This window comes from Sapajus apella, unplaced genomic scaffold (assembly GCF_009761245.1).
Source record: "Sapajus apella isolate SASKATOON/1434 unplaced genomic scaffold, GSC_monkey_1.0 scaffold13, whole genome shotgun sequence".
NCBI classification, from domain to species: domain Eukaryota; kingdom Metazoa; phylum Chordata; class Mammalia; order Primates; family Cebidae; genus Sapajus; species Sapajus apella.
The window spans coordinates 7,214,453-7,232,990 of NW_022436953.1; the positions used below are offsets into that span (position 1 = coordinate 7,214,453).

The 18,538-nt window shown below is 54.5% G+C and overlaps 1 protein-coding gene across 9 annotated transcripts in view; it reads right to left on the reverse strand.

Moving 5' to 3' along the window:
• SH3PXD2A (SH3 and PX domains 2A) overlaps window positions 1–18,538 on the reverse strand; it is a 252,953-nt gene that overhangs the window by 43,021 nt on the left and 191,394 nt on the right. For 8 of the 9 annotated variants that reach the window (XM_032281516.1, XM_032281520.1, XM_032281517.1 and 5 more), the window contains one exon: window positions 14,256–14,387. In XM_032281516.1, coding sequence (XP_032137407.1) covers window positions 14,256–14,387 — 132 coding nt within the window. Of the gene's footprint in view, window positions 1–14,255; window positions 14,388–14,910; window positions 15,082–18,538 lie in introns of those variants that run through there. The other variant, XM_032281524.1, reaches the window with a different exon arrangement.

Sequence of the window (18,538 nt, forward strand, 5' to 3'; positions counted from 1 at the left end):
CCTCCGCCTCCTGGGTTCAGGCAATTGTCCTGCCTCAGCCTCCTGAGTAGCTGGGATTACAGGCACGCGCCACCATGCCCAGCTAATTTTTTGTATTTTTAGTAGAGACGGGGTTTCACCACGTAGACCAGGATGGTCTCGATCTCTTGACCTCGTGATCCACCCGCCTCGGCCTCCCAAAGTGCTGGGATTACAGGCTTGAGCCACCGCGCCCGGCCCCTACCACTGTTTAACAGGAAGATCCCAGTACCTGAGGGCAGAGGAATGGGGTAGAAAGCTGGGGGAGCCACTGACCTGGCCTGCCCTCCACATCCCCATCTCTCAGCCTCCATGGGGTCCTCCCACCACCTCTGGGGAGCCCTTGGAGAGAGGCCTTCATGGGGAGGTCTGGACAGAGCCAGATAATAGAAATCAGGGGTGGGGGTATGGGGGTAGGGGAGGGCTGTATTTTGTCCCTTTAAATATACCGAGGCTGTGGCAGGCGAGGATACCCCGGCAGAGTCCCAGCTGTCAGCCATGAGGAGCCACAGCTTCACTCCCCAGGAAGTGGGTAATATTACAGTATCATGGCAGCAGCTCCAGCTCCCCAGCTCTGGCATGGCCTGGCCCTTAGATTGGATGTGGATGTCTCCATCCCCCACATCTCACTGTCCTGTCTCTGGGTCAGAGTTCCTGCCCAACCTGGCTATGATTCCAGCCCCTTAACCTGGAACCACTTCTAGAGTGGATTTTCTCCTTCAAGGGCCTCGAGGTGGTCGGAAGACCTCTTGGGGGTGGAGAGACCAGGGTGTGGAGGGCAGGTCAGGCCCCGGAGGTCCAAATCCCTCACTCAGCTGGCACTTCAGCACCAAGATGCCCTAGCTCTACTGAATGTAGAGGCCCACTAAATCCAAGGAGGTAGGTTCATGTCGAGTTGTGCAGCGAGGCCTGGGCCATGGAGCCCCACTTGGTGCTGCACATGGTGCTTGGAAACAGAAGAATGGGGTTAAATACTCCTAAGGGAGCCAGTGAGGCAGGAACCCCAGATGCTCGTTCTCCCCATGCAAAGCCCAGATGATGAGGTAACTGTCCTCTCTCTTCTACAAGGAGCAGCCAGATAAAATCCCACCCTGTGGGCAGTGAGAGTCAAGCCACCCCTGGTTCTGCTCTGGTTATCAATGCCAGGGAAAACACACCCCGCACAATGCCAGTGCCCCTGGGCAGCATTGTTCATCCCAAGCATGAAAGAGTCGATCAGACGCTTGCCCAGGAGGTGCTGGTTAAGGCAGCGGGAGGGGAGGAGAAGAAGGTCCCCCAGGGTTGGGTGGGAGCCCTGGGGGGATGAGACTCTCCTATTCTGTTATCTTCTGGGGTTAAGGTCTGCTTGAATGTGCTGAGCCACTTCGTTATCCCCACCCGATTCCTTCCCACCCACATATCCATGCAGAAAAGACGCATGGCAAGCACCTAGAGAATGCCAGGACACGGGCTGGTGGGCACGACACAGGTGAGCAGGTGAGAAGGTCCCACATAAACAAGAATGACTCTGGGAAAACAGGATTCTCCAGTGCACACAAGGAGAAACAGGGCAGCAAAAGGGTCGGGCAAATCTGCACCCTGATACCAGTGGGGGTCACTGGAGCCCTCCAATGCTCGGCCTTTGAGATCCCTGCACCAAGCCTCTCTTTAAGCCCCAGAGCTACTGCTTTCATGGATCTTGTTTAGCTTGAGAAGGACGGGGGAGGGGGCCAAGGAAAATGGCATTCTTCCCCATCAAAGCCAAGAGTCTAAAATAATACTTCTGGTTGTAACTGATCCTGGCCTGTTTGCGATTACGGGCCCTTTGCAAGCTTTCTGGCAGGGCGGCCCTGGAACCCCGCAGCCCGGCCAACAGGGAGAGACACCCTCACTCACTTGGATAATCTTGTCCTCATCTGACATAACCAAAAACGTCCATCAGCCTCTCTGCTTTCAGCAGTTCTCCAGGGCAACTCTTCAAAACGTTACTTTATTTTTAAAAGGGGAGGTGGAAGCCACCCCAAACTCCTATCATGAAATTCCATGATATTCGTCATATTCTTTGTTCCTAGCACTGTCCTAAAAACCACAGGAAGCACCAGCTGGGCCACTGGCTTTTGCAAATTACAAGAGGGAGGGAGGCAGATCAGATCATCTTTTTCTTCTGCCCTATCTCCCACCCTTTTGTTAGGGGAGAAAACACACATTCCCCCTTGCACGCACATGCACACCCTTTTGCTGCCATAGCACAGAAGTGGCTCAGGGAAGCTCAAGACTACTTCTCAGCTGTTCCTTCTCCGGAAATTTAATCTGTGATGCATTTGGCTTCACAAAGCCCATTCCAAAGGTGTTCAGTAGCCCACGATCCCTGTGATCATCATTACAAACCCAAGGACGTTTGTAGCCAGTGACCCATTTGGCTGCGGGGGAGAGCTGGCTGAAGGGCTGCCAACATGGTCAAATTCCCCTTGCCTGCTCCCTGTGAGCTGAAACTGGCTTGTTTTCAGGTCCCTAGGGGTAAGAGGGAATCTTAGGAGCTTCAGAACTACAGAGATAAAGTTGGCTTCTTGCCCACCTTGGTAACAGCATAATGGTCAGGGGAATGGGGTAGCTTGGTATCTGGAAAGCAATCATGGCCACCGTCTCCACTCCTAATCACTCCTCTGTGCTGTGAATGAGAAAAGCTGGTGCTCAGAGAGGTGCAGTGGCTTGCCTGAGGTCACCTTATTGTTTGGTAGCTGAGCTTAGAGTCTGGGTTGACCGAACTCCTCTTATGCAAAGCCTGGTATCCCTCCCATGATGGCACGCCAGTGCTCTGCCCATTAACATGACACTCCGAGCACCATGCCAAGTGGCTATTCCTTGACCCAATGCCTCGAGCAAGAAGTGAGTGTCCAGAACTGGCAGAAAGCCCCATCAGTGCACAGAAAGGTCATTTGGCCAAAAAAGGCATGGGAGACTCAAGTAGCCAATGCTGGAGGTGCTGGTTTGTGGTCTCAAGTGCAAGCCCCCAAGCCCTGTATCCTTTCCACACCTGCATGCTACCCCTGATTGCAGCAGCTCAAGATCCTGCTGTAATCAAAAGATGGTGAGCACACTGAGCAGACAGAAGGCTGGGGCCTGCAAGAATGCTGCTTAAAGTACAGAAAACAAAAGAGAAAGACATCATGTTCAGAAACACCAGAACTGGATGCCTGGCCAACCTCAACAGCAACTCACCCCCTTCCTGGGGGAAGGGAGGAACACAAGGGGCTGAGGAGGCAGAGCCTCTGGACCTGAGGAGGGACCACAGCCAGCTGTAGGGCAGCCCCACCTTCCCTGGAGCACACCATGCCTCCTTCCCAGCCTGATGCCAGCCCTGAGAAGCCTTACTAGCTGGGGGAGTCTGCATTCTCCAGTTGGGGCATATGAAGCTGATGTTGTGGGGAGAGGAGTGGGGAGTTAGAAAAACAAGGCTTTTTAAATGCACAGGGGTGGGGAGGTGCCTTTGCCTGGCTCCAGGCTGTAGCCCTAGTAACAGGCTAAAGGGCCCAGGCCAGGTGAACAGCAGCTCAGCAGCGGCAGCAGCTGGAGAGCCCTGCTCCCCCTCCTCCCTCACCTGGCACCTGCCACGTCACTCTCCAGGCCTCCTGGACCTCAGAGACAGCCACCTCCACAGCAGCAGCCTGCAGACATGCCACAGCCCTGCCTCAGACTCACTATGATGCTGGGCAAGTGGCTTCCCTTTTCCAGGCCTCCGCTCTCCCTCAGCCCCTCCACGCAGTGGGGAAGAACAGAGGAAAAGCTCTCTTCATCTATATTGAAGACCCTTCAAAGCCCTTGACCAGCTCCTCCAGCTTCTCTCGGGCAGCCCCTAGCACGGTGGCTGGATCACACCTGTCTACTTGTCCCTCTGCACCTCCGCACGCATCATTCATGTTCACTCTGCTTGGAGCACCTTCCTCCTTCAGCTTTGCAAGCTGCCTGGGGCCTGCCCCTTGTTCAAGGCCTACCTTCTCCACAAGTCTTCCCCCCCTCACCCAAGCCAGGCCCCATCCCCATCTCTGAGCAAACCTGACAGTATTCATGAACACTTACATACCCAGAGCAGACCGGGCCGTCCTTCTGAGTCCCATCTCCTGTCCTCAGCCACACCTTGCTTTCTGCCTTGCACACTGTTGGTGCAGAGTGAAAAATGACTCACTAAATCTGGGCTTTTACCTTGCAGGTAAAGAGATAGCCCTCGGATGCTATCACCTGCAGCAACAGGAAGACAGGGACAGCTGCCTCTCGTCCACGGGCACCCCAATGCTGGGCATACCACAGGGCACACAGTAGATGCTCATGTTTGTTGACTGAATGAGCAAACCACATCCTATGGAAGCAGCCTGTGCATGTAGGATTTCACTGAGGCCTGAGATGTGGTGGATGTTGGGGTAGGGGTGTGGGAGGAGGGAGGGTGGCAGGTAGCAGGTCTTCCTTCGGGGACTGTGGTTGGGGGAGTGGCCAGAATGGGTCTGCGTAGTAGAAAGAAGGCAGTTTGGGCGGGGGTGCTGACTAGCACCACCCTCACACCCTTGGTGTTGCCCGCCAGGTAAGTAGACTGATCCACCCACGTAGACCAGTGACCTCCCCAAGGGCCCCTCCCCAAAGACGTGGTGAGCCAACGTGGGAACGCTCATTCAACTCTCTTGCAGGAAAATGAGTCAACATGCTTCTCTTCCCTTTCAGATTCCCTCTGACTTGCTGCCCCTGGCCTTTCTCCTGCCCCAGTGGGGCTTTAGCACAACTGACCTCTGCTTTCCTGCGCTCTGTGGCTGGGGAACTCATGTGGTGAAGCACTCTGGAGTTTGGCTTTCCAAAGAACTGAAATCTACAATGCACACATCCAGATCTCCAAACCTCGGAAAAACGGCAGTGACTGAAGCTCACACCCTACCTCCCAGCTGTGCAACCTTGGGGCAAGTCGCTTCACCTCTCTGGGCTTCAGCTTCCTCCTTGGAAAGACAGAATGCCAATATCCATCCTGCCTCTTGCCAAGATGTTTTGTAGACTGAATGGTTTTGTATATTGTAAGACATAAAATATTGTGATTCATTAAGAGATCACCTTAAAAAAAAAAAAGTCCAAAATCCCCCACCACCATCCACCTTAACTAGCACAAGCAGGCATCTCTCCAGGTGGCCTTGACCTCCCTAATAACCCACCTAGCAGGAGTCTGGGAGAATAGAACATGCAGACTTCTGGCCACTGTCCTTAGAGCTTTCCAGAACATGGGGATCTCAGGGCAGCCTGAGGCACTGCCAGTGGGCCCCGTCATGAGAGGAGAGAGGGATCCGCTATCGCACACCAGTCCCAAAACCCACCCACAGTTCACTTGCCTTACGGACAGTCCTTGGCAGACTTACTCTGAGTTTGGCCTTTGCTCATTTCCCATGGTGCTCCTGGGCCACTTCCCCACAATCCGATCCAATAAAAACTTAGGGGAGGCAAATGAACTTTAGCCTGAGCCTGAGAGATGCCCAGTTAAGAAGGGGAGCGTGGAGCCGAGGCTGAGACAGTCAGATGAAACAAACCCAACAATAATCATGCATAGCATATTCAAACAGGGAAACGAACTCGGGGGTTCTATGAGCCAGAAGCTTCCCTTGGTTTCCTGGGATTCCACAGCTCAGCTCCCAGGATGGGGAGCCCTGCTGAGTCCCAGCTCCTCCAGACTTTGTAGGCCATCTAGGTTAACTGGGTCACCCCAGCTATGCCCCCACAACAAGGCCAGGATTCTAGGTCAGCACTGGAAACCCAGAGGATGAGGTTATGGAATCTGAAAAGATGCTGAGAGGGACGAGGGCGGCCGTCCCCGCTCTCACCAGAACAATTATGGAAAACCCAACTGCTGAAGGGTGTAATATCACATGGCCGCAGGGTAAGCTGGGGAGAGAATGAGGAAGGGGCAATTTTTCAACCCAAATTCCCCGAGGTCCTAACAAATTATACTCCCCAGAAAGTGTTTGCTTTACACTTTGCCGAAATCTGTTATGTAACGGGAGAAAATGTGTGTGGTGATCTTTTCCCTGCACTTCAGCTGGGGAGGGGGTGAGACCTGTCATTTCTACTGGGGACAAAGGCAGTGTCTGTGTTGGGGGCAGGCAGAGGATCTCCAGGGCTGCCCACTCACAGGGCACCTTTGCAAAGGTATACCTGGGTCAGGGGAGGCAGGTCACCTCTGTCAGCTCTGCTGCAGGGCTCTGAATAGGCGTGCAGTGACAGCTACAGCTAGAATAACATCCCTTAGCACAGCACCCGTCTCTGCCCTTGCTCACTCCTGCCCTCCCAAAATCACTGGGCCTTCTGCTGTTCCCTCCATTCACCAAGGCCCACCCGTCCCCAGCTTTAACAACACCTTGATGGTGTCTTTCCTGACCACATCCCTGCCCCATCCCTGCTGACCTCTCCACAGCGACTGCTTGTTTCCCGACTTGTACTTGTCAACACCTAGAATTACTTCCTTGGTTTGTTACATGTCTCTTCGCAATATCTGAGCCCCATGAGGGCTTTGTTGGCCTCTGTCACTTCTGGATTCCAGCCTGAGACTTAGTCACTCACACAGACTTAGTGATGACCAACCAACCAGCCATCGGAAGACTGGCTTCACCGGCCCCGGTGTTCAGACTTGGAAAAGTAACATTTTGGAGCTGCTCACTAACGCAGTCAGTGGAAACCTGTTTGTCCCCCAAAGGGAAGGCGGCCAGGTGTTGCCCTGAGGCTACAACCGGGGTGAGCAGCAGCTGTCACTCTGGTACCTCTGCTGGATTTCCAGGGCTGCATGCCACACCGAGGACACCACTGACCCACATGTTTTGCCGAGAAATAACTCTTCAAGAAAAATGGCCTTGGAGGAGTGTGGGACACGACAGTTCCACAGAGCCAATAGGTCCACAGAGTTAGGCCACAGCATCTGGCCACAAGGCCTGACCAACCTGGGCAGGGTGACGGTGTGGTGGAGGGAGCCCCCCACCATGCTCACTGCCCCACCTGCCTGCCTGGCAGCTGGCTCCACACAGGTGGCTGGCAGCACTCGGCGTTGACAGCTGTTGGATCCGTCCCAGACACAGGCCCTGCCGATCCAGCTGGAGGAGAAAGCACTATCTGCAGAGCCTCCCAGCCCGTGCCACATCTGTGCCTGCCACCCTCCTCCCCACGCAGGCTGGAGGGCTTGCTCCAGGCCCGCTCTTCTCAGGGGGCTCTCCGGCTCACCAGCTTCCTGAGGCCCCACCCCCCCCCCCCCCGCTGCCCCGCTCCCACTTCTGCTCGGGCACCTAGATGCCTGCTTTGCGGTTGCAGCCCCACCACACCCCGCACTTCTTGCTCTGCCTGTCTAATCCCTTCATTCTCCCAGCCCTGCTCAATGCCTCCAACTCCTCCGGGAAGGCTTCCTGACTATTCTTATCTTCACCCCTGACACTTCAGCTCTGCACCATGCAACAGGGCCACCAAGGGACCATCAGCATGGGGTTGTCATGAAAGCCCCCGATCCCATGAGGCCACCAATAGGACCCTGATTTCTGTCTCCAACCCTTCTTCCTGCTGGATTCTGTTGATTAGGCTGGGACAAGGATACCTGGGCAGTAAGAACTCCAGGGGAGTGATTCTGGCCCCAGAACGGGTTGTCCTGGCCTCACTGCCTGACAGTAAACCCCCTGCTGCCATAGCCACCTCACAGACCCTCAGGACTGAGGGTCCTCAGTCAGATACCAAGTCGGTTCTATGACCAGAGGGGGAAATTGAGGTCCCAAGAGAGAAACTGGCCCCCTGCAGATCCCATGGTCAATCTGTGGTAGAGCTGTCCCAATCAAGCAGCCACTGTGTGCCAGGCCTTGTGTGACTAAATTCCTTTTGTCTTTAAATTCTTTTTTTTTTTTTTCCTCTGTAGAGACGGGGCCTCTCTATGCTGCCCGGGCTGAGCATGAACTCCTAGTCTTAAGTACCCTGCCACCTCAATCTCCTAAAGTTTTGGGATTACAGGCATGAGCCACCATGCCTGGCCCTGAATTCATTTTGAATTAGCATATACCAACCCTATAGCTGTGGGTACGATTATCCCCATTTTACAGGTAAGGAAACTGATGCTGACGGGACCTGAGAAACTTTCCCAGGATCACCACAGGAAGTAACCAGATCAAGATGAAAAGCAGGCTTCTCTAACTCGAAGCCCACCTTCCTAACTGATGACCCTCCTAACTGTTAAGCTAACTTGCAATCTCAATCTCAAAAGAATCTTGATCCTGGAGTGAATACAGCTGAGTGGAAGGGCACAAGGCTGGGCTAGCATGCCTGCTTTTGCTCCTGGCTTTAGGCTCCCGGGCCCTTTCCCCTCCAGCCAGCTCTGTGAAGTGGATAACAGCTGCACACTAGAGATCGTCTTGGGCCAGAAGGGATTCTGCTGATTAGACTGACATAGCAAGAACACACACAGGCTGCACTTGGGAAGAGAAGAGCTGTCAGTGCACAAGGCTTTCTGACGGCTGGGACAGGACCTCGTGGGGCCAGTCACCACCTCTGTGGTACCACATCCAAATGGGGACTGGTTCACTGAGCCAAACTCTTAAAAGGACTGTTGCAGAGATAAGCATGTTAGTTCAGTTAGCTGCACTGCAGACTACAATAAACCTGCCCTTCTAGAGACAGCCTATCCTATCTTTGTTGAGACACTTCTTTTCCAGGAGCAGGCTAATGTGGAAGTCTGAATTCTAATAGTAATCAGGTGGTTACATAGTAGGCACAGAATCTAAGCAAGATGTAGATAAAAGATACACATAAAATCCATTTAAGACAATGCAGGCTGGACTTGGTGGCTCATTTGAGGCCAGAGTTCAAGACCAGCCTGACCAACATGGAGAAACCCCATCTCTACTGAAAACACAAAAAAATCCGGCAGGCATGGTGATGCACACCTGTAATCCCAGGTACTTGGGAGGCTGAGGTGGGAGAATCACTTGAATCTGGGAGGCAGGGGTTGCAGTGAACCGAGATTGCACCACTGTACTCCAGCCTGGGTGACAGAGCAAGACCCTGTCTCAAAAAAAAAAAAAAAAAAAAAAAGGGAAAGAAAGAAAAAGACAATGCAAAGTGTGTAAGGCTATCCCAGGCTCACAATACAGTCTACCAGAATGAGCACATCAACTAGTCTCTAAGCTCCATAAAGGCAGGAACCTTATGGATATATACATAATTAGCATAAAGTATTCAATTATTCAAGAACTGTGAAGTAAATGAGTGAATAAATGAACCACTCCTACACACAGTGTACTTCATCCTCACAGCAAGTCCATGTGGTATGTATCACAACCCCCTCTTACCCATCAGAAAACAAATTGATTTCTACTTACATCACACAGTATAGCCTTAGATCTTAAACCCCGCATTGGCATTCCAGATTCTTGACCCTCTCTACCACATGCACAGTTACTGAACAAATAAAATGATTGCAGCCACCATGTTTTGGGGGTAACTTTTCTTTAAAGATCTACCTACCAGCAGCCTCTGCCGAAGAGGCTGATTAGGTAACCATGTTTATACCGTGATGCCTCTCCGGGATACAGTCTATCGGCCCGGGGCTGGACACCCACAGTCTAAGGTTTGCCAATCCATTGACTGGCGAGGAAACAATCAGACTCAAACTTCGAATGCTGAACTCAAAGAACCAGAGGTCAAACTCAGTTACTGGGAGAGATCTCAACTGAAAAGTCATACAAGTCTTGTCTTGAGAAACTAACACCACTCAAATAAGCTGCCATCACGGTCGGACAAGAGGGGAAGGCGGGCTGGTCTGCAGTTACAAGAGCACAGCTGTGCTTTAAATCCGCATGGCAGTTGGGTGCGGTGGCTCACGCCTGTAATCCCAGCCCCTTGGGAGTCGGAGGCGGGTGGATTGCCCGAGTCAGGAGTTTGAGACTAGCCTGGCCAACATAGTAAAACCCTATTTCTACTAAAAATACCAAAATTAGCCAGCCGTGGTAGCAGGCACCTGTAATCCCAACTACTTGGGAGGCTGAGGCAGGAGAATCACTTGACCCAGGAGGCAGAGGTTGCAGTGAACTGAGGTCACGCCACTGCACTCCAGCCTGGACAACAAGAGTGAAACCCCGTTAAAAAAATAAAAATAAAAAAAAATCCGCATGGTAAGTAAGAGACAGAGAAGCTGCTTTGGCTCGTGCTGACTTTTGGTTCCTAGTACCAGCCTTGCCAGGCTGATTTACCTCTCACCCCTGGGTTTGGTGAAATTTTCCTTTATTGCTTCAATAATTTCTTGAGAAAGTCTGAGTGAATTTCTGTCTGCCGCTCACAACTCAACTGGGACTAAAGCACTAACCCTGGAGGGAAGTAAAGATTCTCAAATTCTTCCCAGGGCTCGGTTTTCTCACTTGTTTAAAAAAAAAAAAAAAAAAAAAGAAAAATTGATGGACTAGGAGCCTAAAATTTCTTGCTTCCATGGAAGTATAAGAACTCCCAATGCATCATGCCGGTGCCAGGAGGTAAGCAAAGACTCAGAGAAGGAAAGGGAAGGCAGGAAAAATTTTGTTGACTCATCTCCCCACTTCCTTCCCTGGCCAGCAGTTCTGAGGAGGAGGAAACAATCCTAGGAAGTTGCAGGCAGCTTTGCTCAACACAGAAATCAGATTGACCAGCACCATGATGTCACCACGCTGCCAGAAATTATGCCTGCTGCAGAGGGAAGCCAATGCCATCTTTGAGGCAAATGAATGTCTTACTGAGGTGGCATCTCAGGCACTGCTGCTTATGTCAACGGTAGAGGAGTTTCCAAAGACAAAGTAACAATGGCAGCTGCATGCCCTGGTATGACCTGCTGGGTGGCAAAGCTACCAAAGCTATGAATCTTTCTGCTCTATGTGTCCCTGTTGATCAATGGAGAAAGAGTCCTTTTCTGGTCTGGCCCTAGACCCACTGCTTGATCACAAATGCTTTCCTCAAAGCTACTCAAGTCCCACTTTGGGTTTCTTTGACTCCTGTTCTCTGGGATAGGCTTGTCCTCAGTCCCAGGTACACATTACCTTCCTCAGATCCTTTCAGCTGTTTCCTGTTCCCAAGTTCAATGGATCAATGACCAACATGAATTCCTGCTTGCTGGAAGGAGGGATGCAGAGACAAGCTTCCCCACAGATGTTCCAGGGAGCTCTGCAGCCATCTTACCTCACCCTGCAGCATCGCCAACTTGGACTTCCACCCTTCTCACCAGGGACGGGCCCATTCTCAGCCTCCCTGCATGGCCTTTGTTGAGGGGAGAGATCTTAGCTCTTGGACTCTAAGGAAATTACTTAACCTCTTAGCCTATTACTTCAGCCACAAATTGGTTAAACTGCCTTCTAAACTGCGTAGCGTTGTTCCATGATATCCCAACAGAATGATGTGTGAAGCCTGTGGCCTGCCACCTGGTGTTTACAGACTCAAAACCACCTTCCATGCACATCTCTCTTTAGACCAATGAGAACACAGAGGGGCTCTAATGAGCAGGCAGAGCCAGAGGTGGCTGGGTACCCCTGTGGACACTCTGCTTCAGGCACTCCCAGCCAAGTGAGGGGGGACACAGGCAGAGTCCTGGCACCCTGTGGGCAAGGCCAGCCTCAGGGAGGCGGCGATGGTGCTGGCAGGCCACTGCCCAACGATGCAAACGGAAATGCCTCAACACACCCACTGTGTCCCAAGGTCAAAGGCATCACAATGGGGTCTTTGTTCCCGAGTTCAAAAACCTCACTCACCACTCCTTCCAAAGCCAGCTTGCAGGATGCACAAGATGCCTCCTCTGCCCCGCCGTCAGGCCTCCAGCTCCCCTGAACTGGGAAACCACGCTCCCAGAGATGCGCAGTTTGGCCCTCTTCCTTTCTCCCTCCACCTACTTTGTTTCTCTGGTTAGGCTAGTTGTGTACTGCAGGCCTCCGGGTAGATAGCAACAGATGGGTTTGAATAGGCAGGCACAGCACTCCAGGTCCTGTGCAAACATCTGCAGCTGAGCAGCTGCCTCCATCAAGGGTAACGATACAAAACTCCCAGAAATAGAAAAGGCGCGTTCAGGGAAGCTCTTTCTACCCGACACTCAGGGTCCCACCAAGACTTCTAGCTTTGGAGTTCACCTGAGAGGTTCAAGGAGGTCACTTGCTCCAGCCCCTGCTTCCAACCAGCCACAAGGTTACTTCCATTTTATGGAAGGAATCACTGAGGCCCAGAGAAGCTAAGGGACCTGAAGCCCCCAGCGGGCAGTGGCAGCTAGAATGTGGCTTCTAAGAACAGCAGCTCCCTTGCACAGTCTGTGTGCCAGACCAGCCTGCTCCAGCCACAGGTGGCCATGAGGAGCTGGGGTGCCTGGGCCCCCTCTCACAGCCATCAGCAGCTCCTCAGGAGAGCAGGCGTCTCCCCCTTTGTCAGGGCTCCTTCACCCAATCCTAGGCAGGACTCCAGTGTCCCAGGGTCCTGTAGATGGGCTAGGAGGGGAGAGGGCACACATGCCCTGGGAATCCTGGTGTTTCCTGCAGGGTAACTTCCTCTCATGTGCTGTCTCCTCTTCAGTCATCCTGGCCAGTGGCTGGTGGCCCCCAAAGACATGGGGGCTCACTACCTCCTGCCACTCAAGGGTTAACAGCTATGGTGTGACAGGCAGGCATGGTGGAAGGACCACACCTAACCAGAAGTTCTGAGAAGAACCAACCACTTTTCCTGATGCAAGCTCTGTAACAAACATCGCCCTCACCTGAGGTCTCCCATGCCACCATTAGAGATCCATTACTTGGGTCTTCAGGTGCTGGGGTTTTCCAGAGCCAGACCCCCTGACATCACCAGCTTGCTTTGGAGGCAGGGAGGTGGCACCATGAGCATGAAAAAGGCTGGGGACAAGGCCACGCAGGGAGGAGCCCAGTGTGGGCACCTGGGACGAAGGGTTGAGGCCTCACAGCAGGGACATGGCTCTGCGGGGTGCGGGCGGGTGCGGGCGGGTGTCGGGGTGGGGGGAACTGCTGCTGCTGACCACCTTGGCGATGACATCAGGCACAAGGGCAGCCACAGCCTGATCTGAGAGGGGATGAGGCGCTGCAAAGACCTCAAAGCAGAAAGGCCACGAGTCAGGCCTATGCGCGTATCACAGCCCTGTTCTCCTGCACCCACCTTCCCCCGGAGGCCCGCTGGGATTTCCTCAGCATTCCCACAGCTCCTGGCCACTGGAGGCACAGGAGCTCTGCCTCGGCCCTCAGGAGACTCGCTTCCCCTCAGCCTCCCTGTGCCTCGGTTCCTGTCTCTACAGAGCGGGCACTGCCGTCGTTCACTTCGCCTTTCCTTTCCGGGTTTAAACACTGGAAAGGCACAGAGTGGGGCTAGGGGAGGAGAACAGGCCCCTCCCCTCTGCAAGTATCCACCAAACACCATTGAGGAAGGCTCCAAACACAGGGGCTTTCCCCGCAGCAAACCGAAACCGAAACAAATCACCCCCGAAACCAGTGGAAGCCCCGGGAGGCTGTGGGCGGATGGATGTCCTGGGTTCCAGCTCCATCTCGGGCTGTCAGGGGACCAAACGGACCTGGACTGACGGGCTTGGCTGTCCTCTGTCCACCTGCCATGACTCCTGCTGCCAGGGACACCAAGGTACCTTGCCCCCTCCGTGGCACCCCGAGAACCAGCAGCCCCTGGCAGCTGGCAGCACGGCCCCTGTCAATGCAGGACCCCGCCTGGCCTGGGCGTGGCTGCAGCCCCCTCACTGGGCTTGCTTCCCAGGTCCCAGGGCCTCCAGCTCGGCAGGGGGCAGTCAGCTCCCCAACCAGACCCCAGCCAACTCCCCCAGGCCTGGCCCTTCCTCAGACGACTGGCCAGGGACCCTGGACCCCACGGTGTGCCCTGCCCCTGCCTGGACCCTGGCTTGGAACATGGCCTGTGGGGGGTGCTGTTGTTGGGCATCCCCGAGCTGAGAGCTCCCGCCCCACGGTCTTCCGAGGGCACGGGACCCCATCAGCGCTGGCCGCTTATTCCCGTGCTGCTCCTGGCCCTGCATTAGCAAAGGCCGGTTAATTACCCCGAGCAGGGGAGACATTCTTCCACCACCAGGCAAACTGCTGGCCTGCCGCCCAAACCAACAGGGGGAAACTTCAGCCGCCTCGGCCCTCTCTCTGCCAGATGGAAATAACGTATAGCTGCAGCGGTGGGGGAGGAGGCAGGAACAAAAACCAGCCTGCCCGGGGGCCAGACCGGAACCCCAGTGGACAGCCGGCGGCCAGGGCACTCACCGCTCTCGTTCTTCTCGATGACGTCCACCACCTCCCCGGCCTGGAGGCTCAGCTCCGAGTTCTCCTGCTTCTTATAGTTGGACACCACCACGTACTGTTCCAGGATCATGGGCTCGGCGGTGGCGTCGGCACCTGGCGAGGGCAGAAAGCACGCGGTGAGCCAGCGGCCGGCCATGGCCCCGCGGCCGGGGCGCCCCCTGTCCATCGGCCTCCTCGGGGGAGGCTGCTCTGTCGCCAGTGCCGCTCGCAGGGGCAGCCCGCAGCCGGGGCTCGAAGCTCACAGGACGCCAAGGACAGGCCATATAGCAAGGCCCCACACCGGCCCGCTGCACCGCGGGGACCGGGGGACATGGGGAGCCAGGGGGCCGGGGAGGGGACGCGCAGGAGGAGGAGGGACGGCAGAGGCAGAGGCGGAGGCGGAGACCGAGGAAGCTCAGGAAGAAGCCTTGTGCTGCGATGAGTTAGTCACAGCCCGGCATGAGGGAGCCTACGGGGAGGCCTGGGGCCAACGGGGTCTCTCCAGCCTCCCTCTCCGGCCGGCAGGGGCACGGGGGAGGGCAGTGAGCCAGCGGGTGGGCGGCCCATGAGGGCTGAGGCCAGAGGCAAAGGAAAGGCAAGCAGGAGGCTCCAGCCTCTGCCCCCAACCCCTGCAAACCCGAGAGAAAAGGCAGCCCTGCTCCCTCGGGCGGGAGAGGGAGAGGAGAGAGCGGGAGAGAGCTTCTCCACGGCCCAGGCCCAGGCGAGGAGTCAAGAGGGTTTGAGGCCGCCAATCACTGGGGTTTACTCGCAACCCTTAAATAGAAACACATGAGACCCATCGAATGAGGAGCCGGGGGTGGAGGCAGGGGAGGGGGAGGAGGCCCAGACTGTTTACTTGAAACCCAAGAAGAAAGTCCCCGCGCGCCAGCGGCTGGCGAGCCCAGCCCGCCCCCCGCCAACTTTTCCTCAAGTTCGCTCGGTTCCTGCCCCTTGGGCTCACCCAGGCGTTGCCACTCAGCCCAGGCCAGGTGCAGTCAGACCAGACTCAGGCCTGCCCCCAGCCCTGCTTCCAGAGAGGGCCCTCTGGCTGCAGAGACTGACTCAGTTCCCCTCTGCCTTTCAGTGCCAGGGCTTGTGGTCAGGCTTCTGGCAGTTTGAGGGGCCTGAGGGGTCAAAAGCTGGGTGTGGCAGTGGGAGATCCCCAGGAGCAAGCAGCTTTTCTGTTCTCCTCAGCCACAGGACCAGCGTGACAGTCGCTAAGCAGGCACCAGGCAGGAACGTAGACAGGCTTGCTGCTCTCTTAGCTTCCTAGCTGTGTGGCATTGGATGTTGCTTAAACTTCTGCACTTCAACTCTTCCGTCATCATTATTAGGGTGGGGGTGCGGATAAGACACCTAAAACATGATGTGTTTTTAGCTAGGAGCGAAAAGGATCCACTAGCCAGAGATGGACTAGTCGCCTCCTATAGGAAGCCTTCCGAGACCACCCGCAGCCCTAAGAGAATTCCTAGTACACTTTTTTTTTGAGACAAGGTATCTGTTTGTTACCCAGGCTAGAGTGCAGTGGTACAATCATGGGTCACTGCAGCCTTGACCTCCAGGGTTCAAGCAATCCTCCCACCTCAGCCTCCCATGTAGCTGGGACCAAAGGCACATACCACCATACCTGATTAGTTATTTTTTTTTTATTTATTTATTTTTTTTAAGAGATGAAGTCTCACTGTGTTGCCCAGGCTGGTCTTGAACTCCTGGGCTCAAGTGATCCTCCTGCCTTGGCCTCTCAAAGGGCTGTGATTACAGACATGAGCCACTGCAACTGGCATACTTAAACTATATGTCTGCAAATCTCCTTGAAGGCTAGGGGGCTTCATATCACTAGCCTGGCTACAAAAGTGGCTAAGCGTCTCCAAGCGCCACACATCCCCCTTGGCACCTCAGCCTACAGCCACATTCCCCACACACCTGAGTCTGACTTAGCAAATGTGATGTGCCAGGCACATTAACCACCCCACTTCATGCTCACAACACCCCCCCTTATCTTCCCATTTCACAAAAGACCAATCAGAGGCCCAGATCGGGCAAGAGACCACTCTAGCTCCCACAGCTGCGATGAAGAGCATCACATTCATTTGGAATGATTTTGTTCAGGGTCAAGCCCATCTGTCTTTCCACTGCAGAATAATTGCCTCTGATTTGTTTCCATCAGTCTGGTTCTTCTAGCACAATGATCCTCAACTTGGTAGCACAGAATCACCTGGTGAGCTTTTTAAAACCTACTGGTGCTGGGCTCCAGAGACAGGTTTCTTTGGTCTGGGACCCAGGCATGAGTAGTTTTTGGACATCCCCTCTGTCCCTATGGTGCTTGCGTGCAACCAGGAGCAAGAAACACTTCTTAGATCTTTGGGTCCTTCTGTGGGGGAGGCTCCCTCCAGCCTAGGGCAGACGGCAATGGCCACATAACTTTGCAAAATCCCAAGGGGAGGCCTCCTTCCAGGGAAGGAAACCCCACTGCCCCCGACCGTTTTCTCCCATGAGGTGTGGGCCTTGCAGGCCCGTCTCAGCCCTTTGGAGAAGCAGAAGGGACCCTGCTGCAGCTGAGGGTTCGCACGTGCACAGTCCCGGCAGCCCCTCTAAAGCCAGGATGGAATTTCAGACAGAAATGCAACCAACAGCCGGGCTGCAGGGCCTGCTTCACCTCTGTACTCAGGCGTGCCAGCTTCTGTGCCTGCCCCTGCCAGCTGGGCAGAGGCAGCGCCGGGGGCTGCACTGACCGACTACCTCCCGCTGTGCCCCTGGGAGGATGGCAGTGCCTGTTCCATGCCTGGAGCCTCTGTGGCCAACAGCACTTCTTAACACACCCGGCATAGAAAGGGCCATCCCTGCCCTGCGAGAAACGGGGACTCCTTTCCCAGTGTGGGGGCACTGGGTGAGAAGAGAGGGAAAGAAAGGCTCCAGCAAGAAACAGAAGAAGAGAGAGTTCTGTGGCGGGTTAGAGAGCTTGCCAGCCCCGAGTGTGCCCAGATCACAGCAATAGTGACAACGAGCCTTCATTAGTGCTGACTCCAAGGCACCCCATAGAATCCAGCTGTCTCGTCCGGTCCTTGGAGCAACCCCGGGCAGTAGGTCCTGTGATGGCCCCATTTTACACACGGACAAACCAAACCTCATGAGGGTAAGTGACTTCCGTAAGGTCACACAAAGCCCACCTGACACCACTGCCTATGATCTTCTGCATTATACGTGGCCTACAATGGGCTGCCGGTGCCTGGTCCCCAGGGAAGGGCCCATTACATCCCAGATACCTGGGACACAGTTGCTGCTTAATAAAGACTAGAGTATGGGTTTCTTTTTTTTTTTCTTTTCTTTTTTTTTTGAGATGGAGTCTTGCTCTGTTGCCCAGGCTGGAGTGCAATGGTGTAATCTTGACTCACTGCACTGTCCGCCCCGAGTTCAAGCTATTCTCCAGCCTCAGCCCCCCAAGTAGCCAGGACTACAGGCACATGACACTGTGCCCAGCTAAATTTTTTTGTATTGTTGGTAGAGATGGAGTTTCACCATGTTGGCGAGGCTGGTCTTGAACTCCTGACTTCAAGTGATCCTCCTGCCTCAGCCTCCCAAAGTGCTGGGATTACAGGCATAAGCCACCATGCCTGGCCTAGAGTATGGGTTTCTAGTTGACCCTTGCCACCTCTAGTGATCAGACCACAGTGCCTGTTAGGTGGCAGGCACTCAGTAAGTGTGAAATGAACAGGTGAAACGCATGAACCGGCAGAGAGATGAACAGAGGGACTTGCTGGTTTGTGGAGTCAGTATGAATACCTCAACTCTGAAATATGGGAAAATGAGAAAGCCAAACTCAAAGGGAGAAAGGGGAGATGGGGAAACTGAGGTAAGAGGAACAAGGAGCCCCAGCTTTGTGGTCAGAAGATATTTGGAGGATGAGCAAGAGGTGCTGGGGAGTAGACAGACATCAGCTCATTTTAATTCAAGCCAAGAAAATCTGAGGCAAGGTTTAACCCCACACCCTCACACCCCTTCCCCCACCACCTTCCTGGAAAATTGGCCTGAGCTTCCTGAAGGCTGACTTTCTGGGACACAGGTAGAAAAGTTAAGGAAACATTCTCTAGGCATTGGAAGGCACAAGCAGGCTACGACCCCTCTCAGGAGCTACTCCAAAAGCTGTGGGATGGACACATGGACACTCTGTCTTTCTGGCTGCCCTCCCCTCCCCCCCGCTCAGGCAGCTCTCAGCTCTTCCCTCTGGCAGCTGCCTCTTAGGGTGTTCCCTGGCCGGGGCAGCTGGG